General features: G+C 41.1%; 2 protein-coding genes across 2 annotated transcripts; one reads left to right on the forward strand and one right to left on the reverse strand.

Moving 5' to 3' along the window:
• Window positions 1-285: 285 nt before the first annotated feature.
• Window positions 286-10,069, forward strand: LOC105669514 (Hairy/E(spl)-related with YRPW motif). Its single transcript, XM_012362507.2, has 3 exons — window positions 286-3,139; window positions 3,659-3,873; window positions 6,876-10,069. Exons 1-3 carry the CDS (start codon window positions 2,523-2,525, stop codon window positions 7,289-7,291), a joined length of 1,248 nt encoding a protein of 415 aa, XP_012217930.1. The 5' UTR covers window positions 286-2,522; the 3' UTR covers window positions 7,292-10,069.
• Window positions 9,968-13,131, reverse strand: LOC105669610 (uncharacterized). Its single transcript, XM_012362664.2, has 2 exons — window positions 12,869-13,131; window positions 9,968-12,299 (listed from the first exon to the last, which is right to left on the reverse strand). The coding sequence occupies exons 1-2, from the start codon at window positions 12,911-12,913 to the stop codon at window positions 12,045-12,047; spliced, it is 300 nt and encodes a 99-aa protein (XP_012218087.1). The 5' UTR covers window positions 12,914-13,131; the 3' UTR covers window positions 9,968-12,044.
• Between the last annotated feature and the right edge of the window lie 1,882 nt (window positions 13,132-15,013).

The raw sequence follows: 15,013 nt of genomic DNA on the forward strand, positions 1-15,013 counted from the left end.
GCCGTTTCATCGCCCGTCGCGCATGCAATCGCTTCTGAATACGTCAGAAAAGTAAGGCAATCTCTTCATCGTGCTTCTTACAAGACGTGCTTTTCGCGCGGTGTTAATCTACATCAAGTTCTATTTATAGTGCTTCATTTTTTAAGAGACCAAGTTGTACACGTAATCTCGAAATCAATTTGCAAAAATTTTGGAAATTTTTCGATATTTATTTATTATAACATCATAAAATATGCTACGAAAATAAGAATGCTGCATTCATTTAGCATTCTTCGTTGTGTTTACATTGTTCTTACGACGAAATTTTATGTGTTTCTGTGAGATTAAAAAAATATATTTTCAATAAATAAATTTTACTTCTATTTTACAAAGATCATAGATTTTTTACAACATTGCGTCACGAAGTTTATACAAATTTTCTCATACTAACTTTTCAATTTACTTTTCGTAGTTCGACGCCGCGTAATCGCGCTCGGTCGATCGCCACTGAAAAGTTAACGATACGATTAGTCAGCTCCGTTCCCAGGCGCCGATAATCATGCGAGCGCGTGCCGCGTACGATTCCTGTGTGAACTTTATCGCGATCGCACCCCCTCTCCTGTGAATGTCCCTTCGGGTTGCCCTTCCGACACGCGTGAACGTCTCCGCGATGTACGCTCGAGCGTGCGAATTTGGGAGGGGGTAGCTCCCGCGAGGGTGGCACTAGAGTGATTTTATGGTGGCGCGCGAGAGATTAAGGGGGAGCATCCGGTTGATTGTCTTACCGAGTCTTTCAACTTTTTCACTCGTTCTCGAATGAAATGCCTTCTTTCTTATTTGCGAAAGTACTGTAAAACTTGACAATGATAAAATATCTTGACGCGGATATAGAAGTGTACATTGATTGATCTTCGAGAGGATTTGTATTACACTATACACTTTATTGCAATATAAATTATACTAAACTCAATTTGATAAAGTTGCATTAATGGAAACAAACATATAGCAGCTGAAATATTGCATCGCGTATTTTTCAGAAAAACACAACACAATAATTATACTATTGAATAACAAGAAAAACGATAAAATCAGAAAGTGACGAGAGTTCACACGAGATCGGGAAAGGGCAGTTTCCGGCTTCTTTCTCCTCGCACATCCGCTCGGTCGAGCGACGAGAAGATCGCTTCCTCCTCGGTCTCCTTGACCGAGTGCAGCGCAGGATTCGGCTGACAGTCGCACAATCAAGGGTCTACACTCGCACGCACGTACGCACGCACGCTCGCACACGAGTCGCCGCGAACGTTCCCACGAAAATCGCCCCTCCCGATTTTTGCTTCTCCCCTTCGGCGGCAACCCTCTCGCTCGCTCTCGTATTCTGCATCCAGGGTGCTTTTCACCTCGACTTGGCACAGAGGGTCCCCTCCGGTGCCCCACTCTCCATCCCGAGGGCGCACACCTCCGATCATCCCCCCACCAGATTCATGGATACACCACGCGGTCGTGTGTCGTCCCTGCGTCCTCCCGCACACGACATACGTCGGCCGCCACGCGACCGGTGCACACGCACATCCTGCAGCAGCAGCAGCAGCAGCAGCGGCAGCAGCAGCAGGAGCAACGGCGGCAATAGCAACAGCCGAGAGTGCGTCCAGTCGCGCGCGAGACTTCTTCTTCCACGAGCAGGCACGCGACCGCGAACGACGTCGCGGGTAGCCGCCGGCACGTGGACTCCGATAAACTCCCGCCGCCGTCGCGAAACAAGTGCCAGGACTGATTGCTCCTTTCGCGATTTGGAATCGTTTTCTCGCGTAGCTGTGACTTTCGTCGAGATTTTTGTTACAACTTCGATACAGATACATCGATGGAAATTATACGACTTTTAACTTGTGAAGAAATTATCTCTTAAATTCGGCGACATTACTGTCAACTCTCTTCGAAATCGAGATTTCAGTTGTGCGAGTTTTGCAAGAAGTCATCGATGTGAAGATTACGCAGTTTTTAATCCATAAAGTATGTTCAGCAACAAGACTGTCGATCTATTTTAGAGTTTTGCGTGTCAAATATAATCACTTGGTAGAAGCTAGAGTGATTTTTAATTAATGGAAAACTTGTGCTCTGATTAATTTTGTGGATTTATTTACTTACAATTGCAGTTATTGGATAGTTATTAAGTTTGTTGTGATGAAAATTCTACCGAAGAAATAATTAAGGAAAAGCTACTTTTTTCCGGAAAAAAGCAAACGAAAAAACGCATCACACCCATCTAATGACAGCGGTATCGTTCAAGAGTTCCCGTTGCTCGTATCACTCAATTGCGGCTTCCGTCTTCACCAGTCAATAGTCGACCGTCGCTTATCGCACGCCGTTAACGATCGTTCTCCACGTCACCGCAATGCGGCTGCAATGACATCTCGCATCGTTATGGGATCGATGTTACGCATTAGCCGGTAGCACGAACCAGCGATCAACTTGGACGTCCCTGCGATTCTCGGCAACAGCCACGCTACGTCAGATCGATTCTACCGTCCCCCCGAGACCGGCGCAACATGTGGCGAGTGGTGGTCGCACGTTCCGACGACAACAGCACTTTGCTGTCTTCTGAGATCACTTCCGGCGCGGTCGCACCCGGTCACCTGTCGACCCTGTCGGCGCCGCCTTCGGGTCATCATTGGGGTTATCCGCCGCCACCGCATCATCCGCCGTATCAGCCACCACCACCGCCGCCGCAGCATCCGGACATGCGTCATCACCATCACGATATGCGTCCACCTGTATCGCACGAGCTGCGACACGCCGCCGGCGACCTTAGAGGCCCGGATTTACGACATCCGGAGATGCAACGGCATCAGGAACTGTCCAGGCACGATATCGCCAGGCATCAGGATGTGCGGCACCAGGACATGCCGGTTATGAGGTCGGACATGCCGGAGATGCGGTCGAGTCACGAGTTCTTGGAACTGAAAATTGAGACGGAGTTGGGTAGCCAGGATAACGCTCAGCAGCAGCAGCAGCAGCAGCAGCAGCAGCAGCAGCAACAGCAGTCGCAGCAACAGACGCAACAGCAATCGCAGCAGAATCAGGGACACCAGCAGAGGAACCTGAAGAGAACTATGAGCGACTCCGACTGCGACGACGTGTTCTCAGAGGAGAGCGGCAAGGAACCGTACGTATTACATTCATATCTTATTCTTTCATACTCATGTTTTCTTGTGAAAAAATATCTCATAGTTTTGTACCAAAATTAGAACAATTTAATTCTTTTCATATATAATTCGCGAAAGTTTGAATTCCTTTTTTAGAAAGCTATTTTTGATCTGTCTAGTTATCTTATGGCATAATTAATCTTATTAAAAAATCCGATTCAAAGCGGAACGTATACAGTAGAATTTTCTTCGGCTGAAACGATTGTTCTTTAAAGCGATTTCTTCGAAACAACGCGCGACATATGTCTCTTTGTTTCGCGATAGAGTCGCAATTAAAACGGCATTGTTTCAACTCGGCCGAAATTAATGAGCGTGTTGTTGCGCGCTCTGCAACGCGAATTAATAATATTTAATTAAAACAGTTCTCTCCCGCTCCTTGTTAAAAACAACCCCCGTAAAATTTCGAACAAAGAAATTGCAAAGTGTCTTAACCGCGCGCTCGAACAATATGCGTTTTAATCCTTCCTTCGAAATTGCAGATGCAACTCGCCCGGAGGAGATTCCTGCCAGCACGCGTCGCGAAAACGCAGGAGGGGGATGATCGAGAAAAAGCGTCGCGACAGGATTAACGCATCTCTCGGTGAGTTGAGGAGGCTGGTTCCGGCAGCCGCGAGGGACCCTCACAGCGGAAAGCTGGAGAAGGCGGAGATCCTGCAGCTCACGGTCGAGCATCTGCGCACACTCCGTAATAAGGGTGAGTTCCATGCACCTTTGTCAACCCTTTATCCGAATTATTTTTTTAAATTGTGTTATAAACGCTGCATTCAAATCTATGCGTCTAATGATTTCTTATCAAATATTACTTTCTCAGCGCAAGAGTAATATTTTCCAAAAATTTTTTTAATTTAACGAACTTTAGTCACAAAAAACTAGTTTTAGTTAATTTATTTACTTGATAATCGTAACGATTGTTCGATAACTTTTCGCGTATATTGATTTACACGCAAGATCGGAAGTTGCGTAACGAAAGTGCAGATCGAAAGATGTAACGGTGTCGAGTAATAAGATCTCCAAATCCGGAAGAAACGCCTTTACCCGTTGAAGGAGCAACGGATCTCGAAGATGATCCTCCGACATCAATAAGACACCCTTTTTTTCGCTCGAGATTTCTCAGGCCAGGCATTAATAATTTCTCTTAACGTGTAGCCCCAATTCTCGTACCAATTTGATTCGTACGCCGTTATTACGTATTCTGTTAGGCGCTATCGGCCTTTTCTTTCCTACCGGAAGACACCTGTTGGGCGAGCAGCGTTAACTGTAACTGTGTAACCGAATGCCCATCTGTCGTCTCTGCGTTTCCTTATTAAGTAGATTTTTGAGAGCGATTATTAACTTGGTATAAATTATCTCTGAGATAAGTGTAATAATATCTGCAATGTGCGGACGTCTTTTTCTTTTTTTTTTTTTTTTATCTTACATATTAACATTATTCTATAACTTCAATATCTCTACAAATTGTATATACTTGTCATAAACAGTTATTTTTATTGTAAAAATAATACAGAAGATCAATTAATTTGCAAATTAATTAAATTAAAGTTCTCGGCAAAATTTTACAAACAATTAACGTAATAAAAATTTTTGATTAATTATATTAATTTAATATTAAATTTAATATAATATCGATTATCGTTTCTTAATTGCACCAATGCTTTTCTCTCATTTTCCATTGTACGATCGCTTCGCGATAAATATATCCGAGAGAGAGAGAGAGAGAGAGAGAGAGAGAGAGAGAGAGAGAGAGAGAGAGAGAGAGAGAGAGAGAGAGAGAGAGACGTTGTGGAAAATCGCAGGACGAGATGGCATATGGTTTCTCGGGCAGGCCGCCGAGGAGCCCGACTATAAACGGGATCCGCGGAGCAGGTGCTGGACCGGGCGCGGAGAAATCCTGTGGGAAGCACAGGAAGTCAACGACTCTCTGGAAGTGGTGTTCCCACGATTGGTGGCGGCGGGCCCGGGGGTGAGGTGTCCCGCGCGGCACCCCTCGCGAGGGAGGCGCTCGTCGGATCGGCCTGGGGCAGATGTCGAACCCTGTGGGAAACTAGCTAGCTACGCATAAGTGTGCACAGACACGCACGCACCACCACCACACCGCTCGATGATTGTGTGTATGCGGCCTCCTTATTTGTAAATGCGTGCTCGCCACGAGGGACCCCCGAAAGCGAGCGATATTAAATTTAATATCGCCAAATAAAACGCGAGCGGCATTTGGACACCGGCGAGAGATAATCTCTCCCATGTTTACTCTGAAACGCGTGAAAAAAAACTCGTCTTTTGCTCGTGCTTTGATAACGACAGCTCCGTCGTGTTCGTGACTTAGTTACAGACTAATATGTTGTGTCAATATTTTATTAATAAATCCAGCAATATGAAAAGCAAAAAAGAATTTTTAAAATGTTGAGAATCCAACATTTTTAATATTTTATTTAGTTCTCGAATGTGTAGTAGACATTGGATACGCTTCGTTTGTATAGACATTTGGACAGTTTCGAGGTCTTGATCATTAACTTATCGAGACTTTAACAATGATCGATCGCGCGTGATATGGCAGCAGTACTGTGTCTTTCTCGCGAGTGATGTTTGCATAGGGTGGTCTGAGAACTTGCATAATAACGTGGGACACTCCACTCGTTCACGTATATCCCGTGTATGCGAGGCCCGGCTGGCCTATGGGGGTCTAAACGGTTCCCACGCTACCTGTCCCATTCCACGTGTACACAATAAGCCGCCTGCTACTACTAAAGCCAAGGCGCCCATCTCGCCTCGGTGCACGTACGCCGGCATTGTTGCACCGCGAAAACCAAAAGTGCACAAAGGATCTTCGCCTTGCAGATGCACTTCCACGTTGTCAATCTGCGAATCGCTCGGAGAGATTCGGGAAAGTCTTGGGAAAAACGCGATATCATCTTCCGACACCTGCTCGCTTTCCGAATGCGATACTTTTAGCGAAAAATAATTTTTCCGAAATATTTTATACCAAAATTGCATCTCAAATGGATAAAATATATTTATTTGTTATATTTTTCAATTAGATTTATATTCTAATTATAGAATAATATTAAATAATGTAGAATTTCTTCCCTTATGTATAAAATTACGGAATTCTAAATATTATTGTGAAAATATTATTGCGCTTTCTTATCGTTATGCTTCTGAATTATTAAGCCAAAGTTTCCAAGATAACATTGAAGCCAAATCTTTAATTTAATTTCTAGTTAAGTTAACTTTTATTTCGATCAAAGTTTCTTCCGCGTAATAGTCATCAAGACTATTTCACATTTCAGAACTTTATTTACAAATCAATTTCTACGTGGGAAAACTTTCTTTACCTACTTATCAAACTTTTCTATATTGGAGTCAGTCTATAAATTTATCTGTGTAATGCACAGATATAATTATTACAATTAATTTCTGACATAAGAAGAAAAATCATTGCCAGTAAAATGGCGACAAAATACTTGATTAATTTTGTAAGTCATTACCTGTATATAATGTATCTTTTATTTAGAAAAATAGACTCTGTTTTCTCCGTGTTTAAAAAATGTGAGCTTAAGAACTGCATCTTTGTGTGTCTACGTCTTTCATCTTTTTGTGGCTTTATCTTGTTATTTAATATCGCCATTATAATTACACGAATTAATCTAGCATATGTTGTAATCGAAATCATCATAATAAAAATCTAAATAACAATTGCAGGACCGGAGGGCTACGACAGTACGAAACTAGCCATGGATTATCACGCGGTAGGGTGGGGCGAATGCGCCGCCGAGGTGGGTCGCTACCTGGTGACCATGGAAGGCCTGGACGAGAGGGATCCTCTTCGGCTGCGCCTGCTGTCGCATTTGCAGAGCTTCCATCGCGAACATCCGCCGTCCGCCGTACTACCTTCGGCAGTACCTTCAGCACCCACGACGTTGACATCTACTTCCACTGCCAGCAGCTACGAGCCGCCGCCATCAAGCACAGTCTCCGCCGGAATGCCGCCTGGTGCGGGATCCATGCCACCGCTTCTGGGCGGCGGTACTCTCGGTTGGAGCCAATATCCTGGTCAGTATCCCCAGCAGCAGCACGGAAAACCTTATCGACCTTGGGGTGCGGAATTGGCGTACTGACCTTAAACTCTCGCACAATTCATCACGATTGTATGCCGTGGAGCAGACATCAGATTTTAACGCGCAATTTTAGGATTTTTTTCCTTGTGTAAAATATATAGAGAGTACTATAGTCGAATTTTATCCATCATACAATATTTCAATCTTCTGCAAATATTCTTATTTCTCGCGCGCGGAAGAAGAAAAATAGATGTTGTACGTCACATTCTTTTGCCAATCGAATTAGCGATTTGTTCGTGAATTATAATTGCAGCAATCGCGAATATTTGCACCGCACGTTGTGCGGTTATTTTTCCTTTTCACCGATTTGTTAACAATAATGTAATGATTCACAAAATATTTGGATAATTTTAGTGAGATATTTAATACAAACGCGATTTATAAAAAGAATGAAACGCGAGCGACAAATTTCGCTACTTTGTGTACATACAATATATATTTTTTACCATATTCTAACACCTTAAACACATCTCAGGAATGTTCAACAACCAAAACTATATATTGTTATATTTTCAATGAGTGAGATAATGATAGTCATGCAAGTATCTAGAACATATTTATTAACGCGAAAAATTGTATATATCTGTACATATTCCTGTATATAAATAACAAAACTGTATTTGTAATTTTATCGGATATCTCGTAATCCACTACCGGTTTGTACATCGCAAAGTTGATCTTTTTCACGCCGCCGAACGATAAACGATTGCGCGAGCGTGTAAAGTCCAGCGCGAGTGAAAATAAGGAAGAAAAATAGAGAGGAAAAAGGTCGTGTTGTACGTATTCAGTGCCATTACGCATTTCAGTGTACACATGTGAGAGAGGTCCAAGTATTTTTGCAATACGATTTTGTAATAAAGCGATAACACGAAGATGCAAATAAAATCTTTGTTGCACGTAATTCCCCCTCTTGCACTTTTCTCCAATGAAGCCTAATCAATATTTCAGAGAATTACGACGCTAATCGCTAATCGCTAATTCACGCGACTTTTAATCACGCGGAACTGAAGCGTCGTTTCCGATAAGAGTGTCCTATATTCTCTTGCCGGATGACCGACATTGATAATCGACATAGTTTCCTCGAAACGCAATAAATCGGAACCCTCACATACATCCTGATCGATCATTCGCAAATATCGATACTTGACACATCCAAACATTCACGATGTTTGCACGATTCTGTAGGGCAACAACGGTGAACAAACCACGTCTGACGTTTGTCGTACTACGCATCGCACGCATAAACGAGCGGGCTTTTGTGCGTTTCACGCATCCGTACCTCGCGCAAAAACCGACACGAATTTGCGGGCGAGAGAGCGCACGTGAATTTACACATTCGAGGAAGAGAAAGAGGAGGAGAAGGAGGAGGAGGAGGAGGAGGAGGAGGAGGAGGAGGAGGAGGAGGAAGCAAAAGCGCCGTTTTTTCCCCTTTCTCATGCAAAATTCTCTTCGCAGACGCGGAATATTTCCGACAAAGAACAATGGGGCTTACGACCCTTCCGCTCGCATTATATCTGCAAACCAGTTTTGCAAGTCATTAGTTTCGCATGCACGAAATGCATCTCTTTTTTGCTTTTTATTCTTTTTTTTTCCAACACACTGCGGCCGACGATTAGTCGAGCTATTTTTGCCCTCGCGCGCTCTTACCAGCTCGCTGCGTCGGTAGAACCTAATTTTCGGGAATTACTAATATTGCGTAGACACGTGCGTCCCATTGTTCGAGCGTGCTCGTTACGCACGATTTTTCTATGGGTCGCACGCGCGTATAATTGCGAAACGCGCCTATGTAACGTGTTTGGCCGCGATCTCTTGTCAAAGCTCGACGCTGCTTGTCAAGTTAACGGTTGAATGGTCAATCGTTTTTTTCTTTCAGTCAGTGATGCAAATTGCACGACATATGCTAAAAAATTGCAAGGGACATAATTAATATTTTAAGAGAGAGAGAGAGAGAGAGAGAGAGAGAGAGAGAGAGAGAGAGTGTGTGTGTGTGTGTGTGTGTGTGTGTGTAATGAATAAGGCGAGATAAATTGAGTAGAATAGACGAGTTTTGATAAGTGATTTATTTGGAAAATTAAACTGCTTTTTGTGTGTGTGAATTTTTTGTAATAATCAATAGGTAATTGTATCATTTTTTAACAATCAATACAATCATTTCTTAATTTTTATTTAAAAAATCAAGGAACACAATGAAAAACCGGGACGCCAAATAATATATACTATCTGATAATAATCAATATTAAAAAGTATCTGAAAGTGAATGCGAAAATAATCAACAACCTTGTGAAAATCATCATCAATTTCATTTTCGACAAGCCTCTGTATAAAAATTCACAAAAATGGTGCAGCGTCGAAACGCAATCAGTCAGAAACTGCGCGAATTACAGAGGTGAGCGTAGCATTACCTGTCGCAAAGTAATATAATCAATTCTCATTACACGCGAATACACGCTACGCTAAAATAATTGGTACACACCGTAACGAGAAAATCGCGCGGATCGATATCATTACCAATTCAAACGAAGGACTTCTGTGTCTTATAACACCGGTGGATTTTACAGTACTTTCCCGGCGTGTGTGCGTCCCGTACGTATGCATATATATGTATGCTGTAGCTTGCACACACGTCGCACGATCAATGAAACCGTGATGACAGGGGTCATGGGAACACGTCGGGAATCGTCAATAAAACCATTTTATTTATGACACTCATATCCGTTACAAAGTCACAGCCTTATCGGGACACGCTTACGATAAAGTATATCAACACGCATCTTACACCTACGTACACATCCATATTTTCGGTTTTTTGGTTTTTTATGTACATATAAATTCTCTGCATCTATACATAGATATAAGTCATTAAAGCTTTTCTTTCATTTTCTTCTCTTATAAATCAATGCGTCGGAAGAGAGAGAGAGAGTAAAAACGCATCCTGCTACCTTTTAGTGGAGATTAACTTTGAGCGAAGGTGCTAAAAACGATTGGAAAGAGAATAACTCTGTTCGAGTGATCAGGCCGGTGCGATTTATTGCGTAAACACCCTCGATATCTGGCAACTCGAACTTGGCAAGATTTAAAATGAAAGATGCAGAAACATTTCCGTAAATTCGCAACTGCCACTTGTAGAAAATAATATTCACACAGATACAAATTGTTTTTCTCAGAATAACAATTTTTATTGATTCTTATTTTCATTTTTAATGAAAATATGATAAATTTTTTGCATCGAGGGTCGATTATATCAGCTGTGGCTAATCTAACAGGTGCATCTTGACCGCGCAAAATATCGAACACCTAGGACAATTAATGTAAAAGTGACGACGACATCAAGTTACAAAGTCGGATTTCTTCTTACGGATAAATAGTAGAAAAATCAAGGTTAATCTGCGCAAGATTAATTGATGAAACTTGTTACACTTCGACAATACGTATATATCCAAATGTCCCCGATGAACATATGTGTGTAAGTGCACAGTAAGTTAATTGAGAAGGTAAGTAATTTAATTTTTTTCTTCGTTACTTTAATTCTCGTCATTGTAATCCTAGTAAAAGTCTAGTTTTCTAAAATCTTCAATTTTCAATTATAAATATAAATTATTTAGATAGTAAGGTCCCGCCATTGGTGTACATGTTTTGGTACAACTTGCGAGTCGCGAAAATAAACTATTGATTACCTAAAATAGTTTACATGACACCAAAAACAGTATCTTGCAAAATAGTGATCCGCGGGTTAGACCCGATATGATAAAACCACAAATGGAAAAGTCCTATTATATTTCGGACGTCATTCTCTGGCGAATGTCGACAACGTGCTAGACATATATACATACATACATACATACATACATACATACATACATACATACACACACACACACACACATATATATGTATGTATGTATATATATATTTTTTTGTACTACGTCACGTATTGCTGTTCTCTATATCGAATGAGACAATGATACGCGTTGCACTGGTTCCTTCCATCCTTGTACAATAAAACAAGAAGAAATAAAATGGTCGCTCTGACGCCGAATCGATTAAATCGTCGGATCAACATAATTTTATCAGTATCGTGATTAATCGAAGTATCCGTGATAATAAATAATAAGTAAGGAGTAATAAATAAGTAACGCATCTATCAACAAAATTGCTAAATGAGATCAGGACAAGCACATTCGCGTAAGCGCGATTCGTGCGAGAAAATAAGTCGATATAATCTAGACTGGAAGACTAACTGGAAATAAAGTATCATGCCTCAATCACAATTTTTTTCATCTCTCGATGACATGGTGATAATATTATACGTATAATATTCTGAAGTTCACACAATTATGGCTTCTCCATCATCTCACATTTCTCAGCTCGACATACGATATACATATTTCGAAAAATAAAGAAGCGCTTAGGCGTTTACGGTGCATGGAACGGATTACGGAAGGACCGTAGGATTAACCCTTAACCGGTTGAAAGCTTTCGACAAACCTTCGACCTTCTCTTTGGTTATAGCCATTGCACTGATTATTGCACTGGTTATTGCGGCTGCATTTATATTACAGAATACCGGAATCCTGGCAAAGAAAAAAAAAAAAAAAGAGAGGAATGACGGACGAGTATACTCGTACTCACCAATTAAGGGTTAAATATCGTTTCAAATCGTATGCGTGCGATTTCTTTCCACTCCCTCGTGAACGATCGCCGTGCAAATATGATCACGAGACAAACGAGCAAACATCGCTTAACGATACGGATGTTAGATTATCATCTCGTTCTCTCTGTTTTCGTTCTTTTGATTCTCCTCGTACTCGTCGCAACAGCAACAGTTCGATGTGCAGTCCTCTTGGTTCTCGGCAACGTACGTCATGTACGTGTCGATGCTCTTGGCGTCTAAGGACGGCAGAGACCACGATAGAGAAGTCGTTTCGAGGTCCGGAATGGCCGTGTGCCAGGAACTGGGATTGCGTGACTTTTTGGCTTTGCGACTCCTGGTGGACAGCTTCTTGATGGCCTACCAAGCAAATCACAGCTCCGATAAATACAAAAAATAAAAATAAACAAAGAAAAAGCGTATTCTCTCATGAAAGAGATCGACGAAAATTTTCGCTGTGCGCTGTGTGCTTAATTGCGATACAATAGAAACCGAAAACCCGAGTTTTTCGTCCATCGAGTCGCACCACGACACGTAAGGACATCGATCTGCAATAATTTAACGTCCCGCGGAAATTTCACGCCTAGACGGAATGACGTAAGCGGAACCATGCAAAATTAATCTTGTTCAATATGTCACCGAAATTTTACTTGAGATAAGACAAAGAGGTAACGTGTAACGTGGATTCACATTAATGGGACAGAAAAGCACACGAGTAAAGAATTCCGAGTCGATGAGTAGCTAACGAGTGAACTGGACCGATTCTCTAATTGAGAGAGCGAAGCGCAGAGAGCCGGCCAGTGTCCAGGTGTTCGCTGCTGCACTCGAGGGAATTAGGTCGCACCATGCGCCCGAAACGTGCGTGCATGCAACAGTCAAAACGGCAACGGTTTGGAGGAGAGTATTAACGTCGTTGACAGATTACTTACCCGCAGGATCCTACGGCCGGACTTGCCGAGGAATTTTTTCAGCATCGCGGCCGGCTTCGACTCACGTTGCCGCCTCTGACAAAAAGTAAGTCTCGTCGATTATTTCTCCGCCTTGCCGTGAGCGTAATACGCGCGGGATTGATTTTCGGCCGCCTATATCCACTCTGCGCCTCTGTTCGTCGCGCCGTCGCTCCGTTGCTCCGAATCGATGCGAACGTCACGGCGTCACGCGACGAAATGCCGCTCCGGAGCGCCGCGCCGCCCCATTTATGACCTCGGCTGGCTCCGGACTCGCGTCGGCGGTGTACGATCATCCCCAAACGCGAAAGCGCTCGCACCCGCGGATATTGTCGCATCCCTCTCACGCGATTTCTCGGATAGACTTTTGAGCTTATGACCGCCAGCGATTTGCTCGAGGTGGTTAATCCTTGCGGAGACGAAGGGCTAATGAGCGACCGATAATTACGCTCGGTTTGATGCAATAGCAATTTCCACAACGCCGCCGACGGGGGTTGATTTTAATTGCCGTAAGTCGGATGCGGCAGATAGATGTCTATTTGTGCAGTATTTCGTAAATTGCACCATAATTGAGAATTTCGCTGGAATGGGCGTTGAAAGAGCGTAACATTTTAATTCTTATTCTATTTAACTTGAAAATTTCTTTAATTCTATTTTTATAGATGTGTTTTTTTGTTGTTTTTTTTTTGTTAAATATGTAAGGTACTTTTTAATTTTTTATCTCAAAATGACACTATTATTATAAACTGTTTTAGCGTAAACTTTGTTGGAGATCTGTGTGTATAAATTATAATGTACATTCGCGCGAGAATTTATCTATTTAGAAAAATTGTATATGATATTGACAAAGATACTGCACGTGTCGGTCATCAGATGCAACAAATAAGAAAAGCAATTTTATCTATTCCTAACGTAACGAGAGAGTGCAAGGTATCGCGATTAATCAATGCACAATTCAATAAGGAAAGTAATGCGTGCACGCGTATTCGCACTGTGCAATGGAATAGAACGAGTGTTCAATGGTCCATAGGGATTATAGGCGAGAAAATAAGACCGAATTGGATTAATGCACGAATGATTGACGAGAATCCACAGAGAAAGAGATGATTGTCGATTGACAAAATGCTGATACGTACTAATTTTATTATAACTTGATTCCAATCAATTAATTATGCATGTTGTTTTTTCTCTTTTCTGCACAAAAAACATTTATAAACTTTACAATTAATTTGTAATATTACATTCGAAAAGATTTAATTTAACAATATAAAGTTGTATGTGTGAATCAATGCTGAAATATCATTTCAATTATTGAGAGATCTTGACCTAATTAATTCTCACTTACTGCTTAATTATGTGCTGTGAAATATCTCTCATATTGCATCGTCAGTTGCACTAGTGCCGCATAAATACTCTGTACTGTAATTTGCATGGGCTAATGACAAAACACGACTTGATACAGGTACACTACATCATAAGTATGAAAATAGGAAAGAATTGTCTGACCTAAAACAAAAAAATCAGAGAAAAAAATTAAAGATAAAATGTTCAGAGACGACAATAACGATTTATTCATCGAGATTCCCATCATATGAGTTTGTCGTTCTGTTTGTCGAAAAATAGAGTATATAGCGTATAAAGTATAAACGCACCTAAAATGTGATACTGATTGATTTGACCAAACCAAAGATTTATTAAATTTTTATTTAATTTAATATAATTATATCAATAAATTGTCATAAACTTGACTATATTTTATTATATCATTATTCTTTGTTATTAAGTTATTAAAAGTTGAAAGAATTAGAAATCATTATCTCACATTTCTGATTTTAAAATAAAAAAAAATTTTTTTTAGAAACATTTAATCGTTTTTTGCATAATTCAATTTCAGCGCAGTAATACAGTTTACCAAATGTAGTATAGCGATAAAATACATTAAATTTAATCAATGTTATCATCAGTGCATTACAGATAATAGAGAGAGATTTTATTTGATAAATAATTGCATTTTATAAATAATCTTACAAAGAATTATATTATATTGTATTTTTACACGAGCCATAATAATGGCCGCATGAAATATATAACTCTGTAGTGATAAAATGTACAAGAAACGTATAAATC

Source organism: Linepithema humile, chromosome 1, assembly GCF_040581485.1.
Source record: "Linepithema humile isolate Giens D197 chromosome 1, Lhum_UNIL_v1.0, whole genome shotgun sequence".
Classification (NCBI taxonomy): Eukaryota; Metazoa; Arthropoda; class Insecta; order Hymenoptera; family Formicidae; genus Linepithema; species Linepithema humile.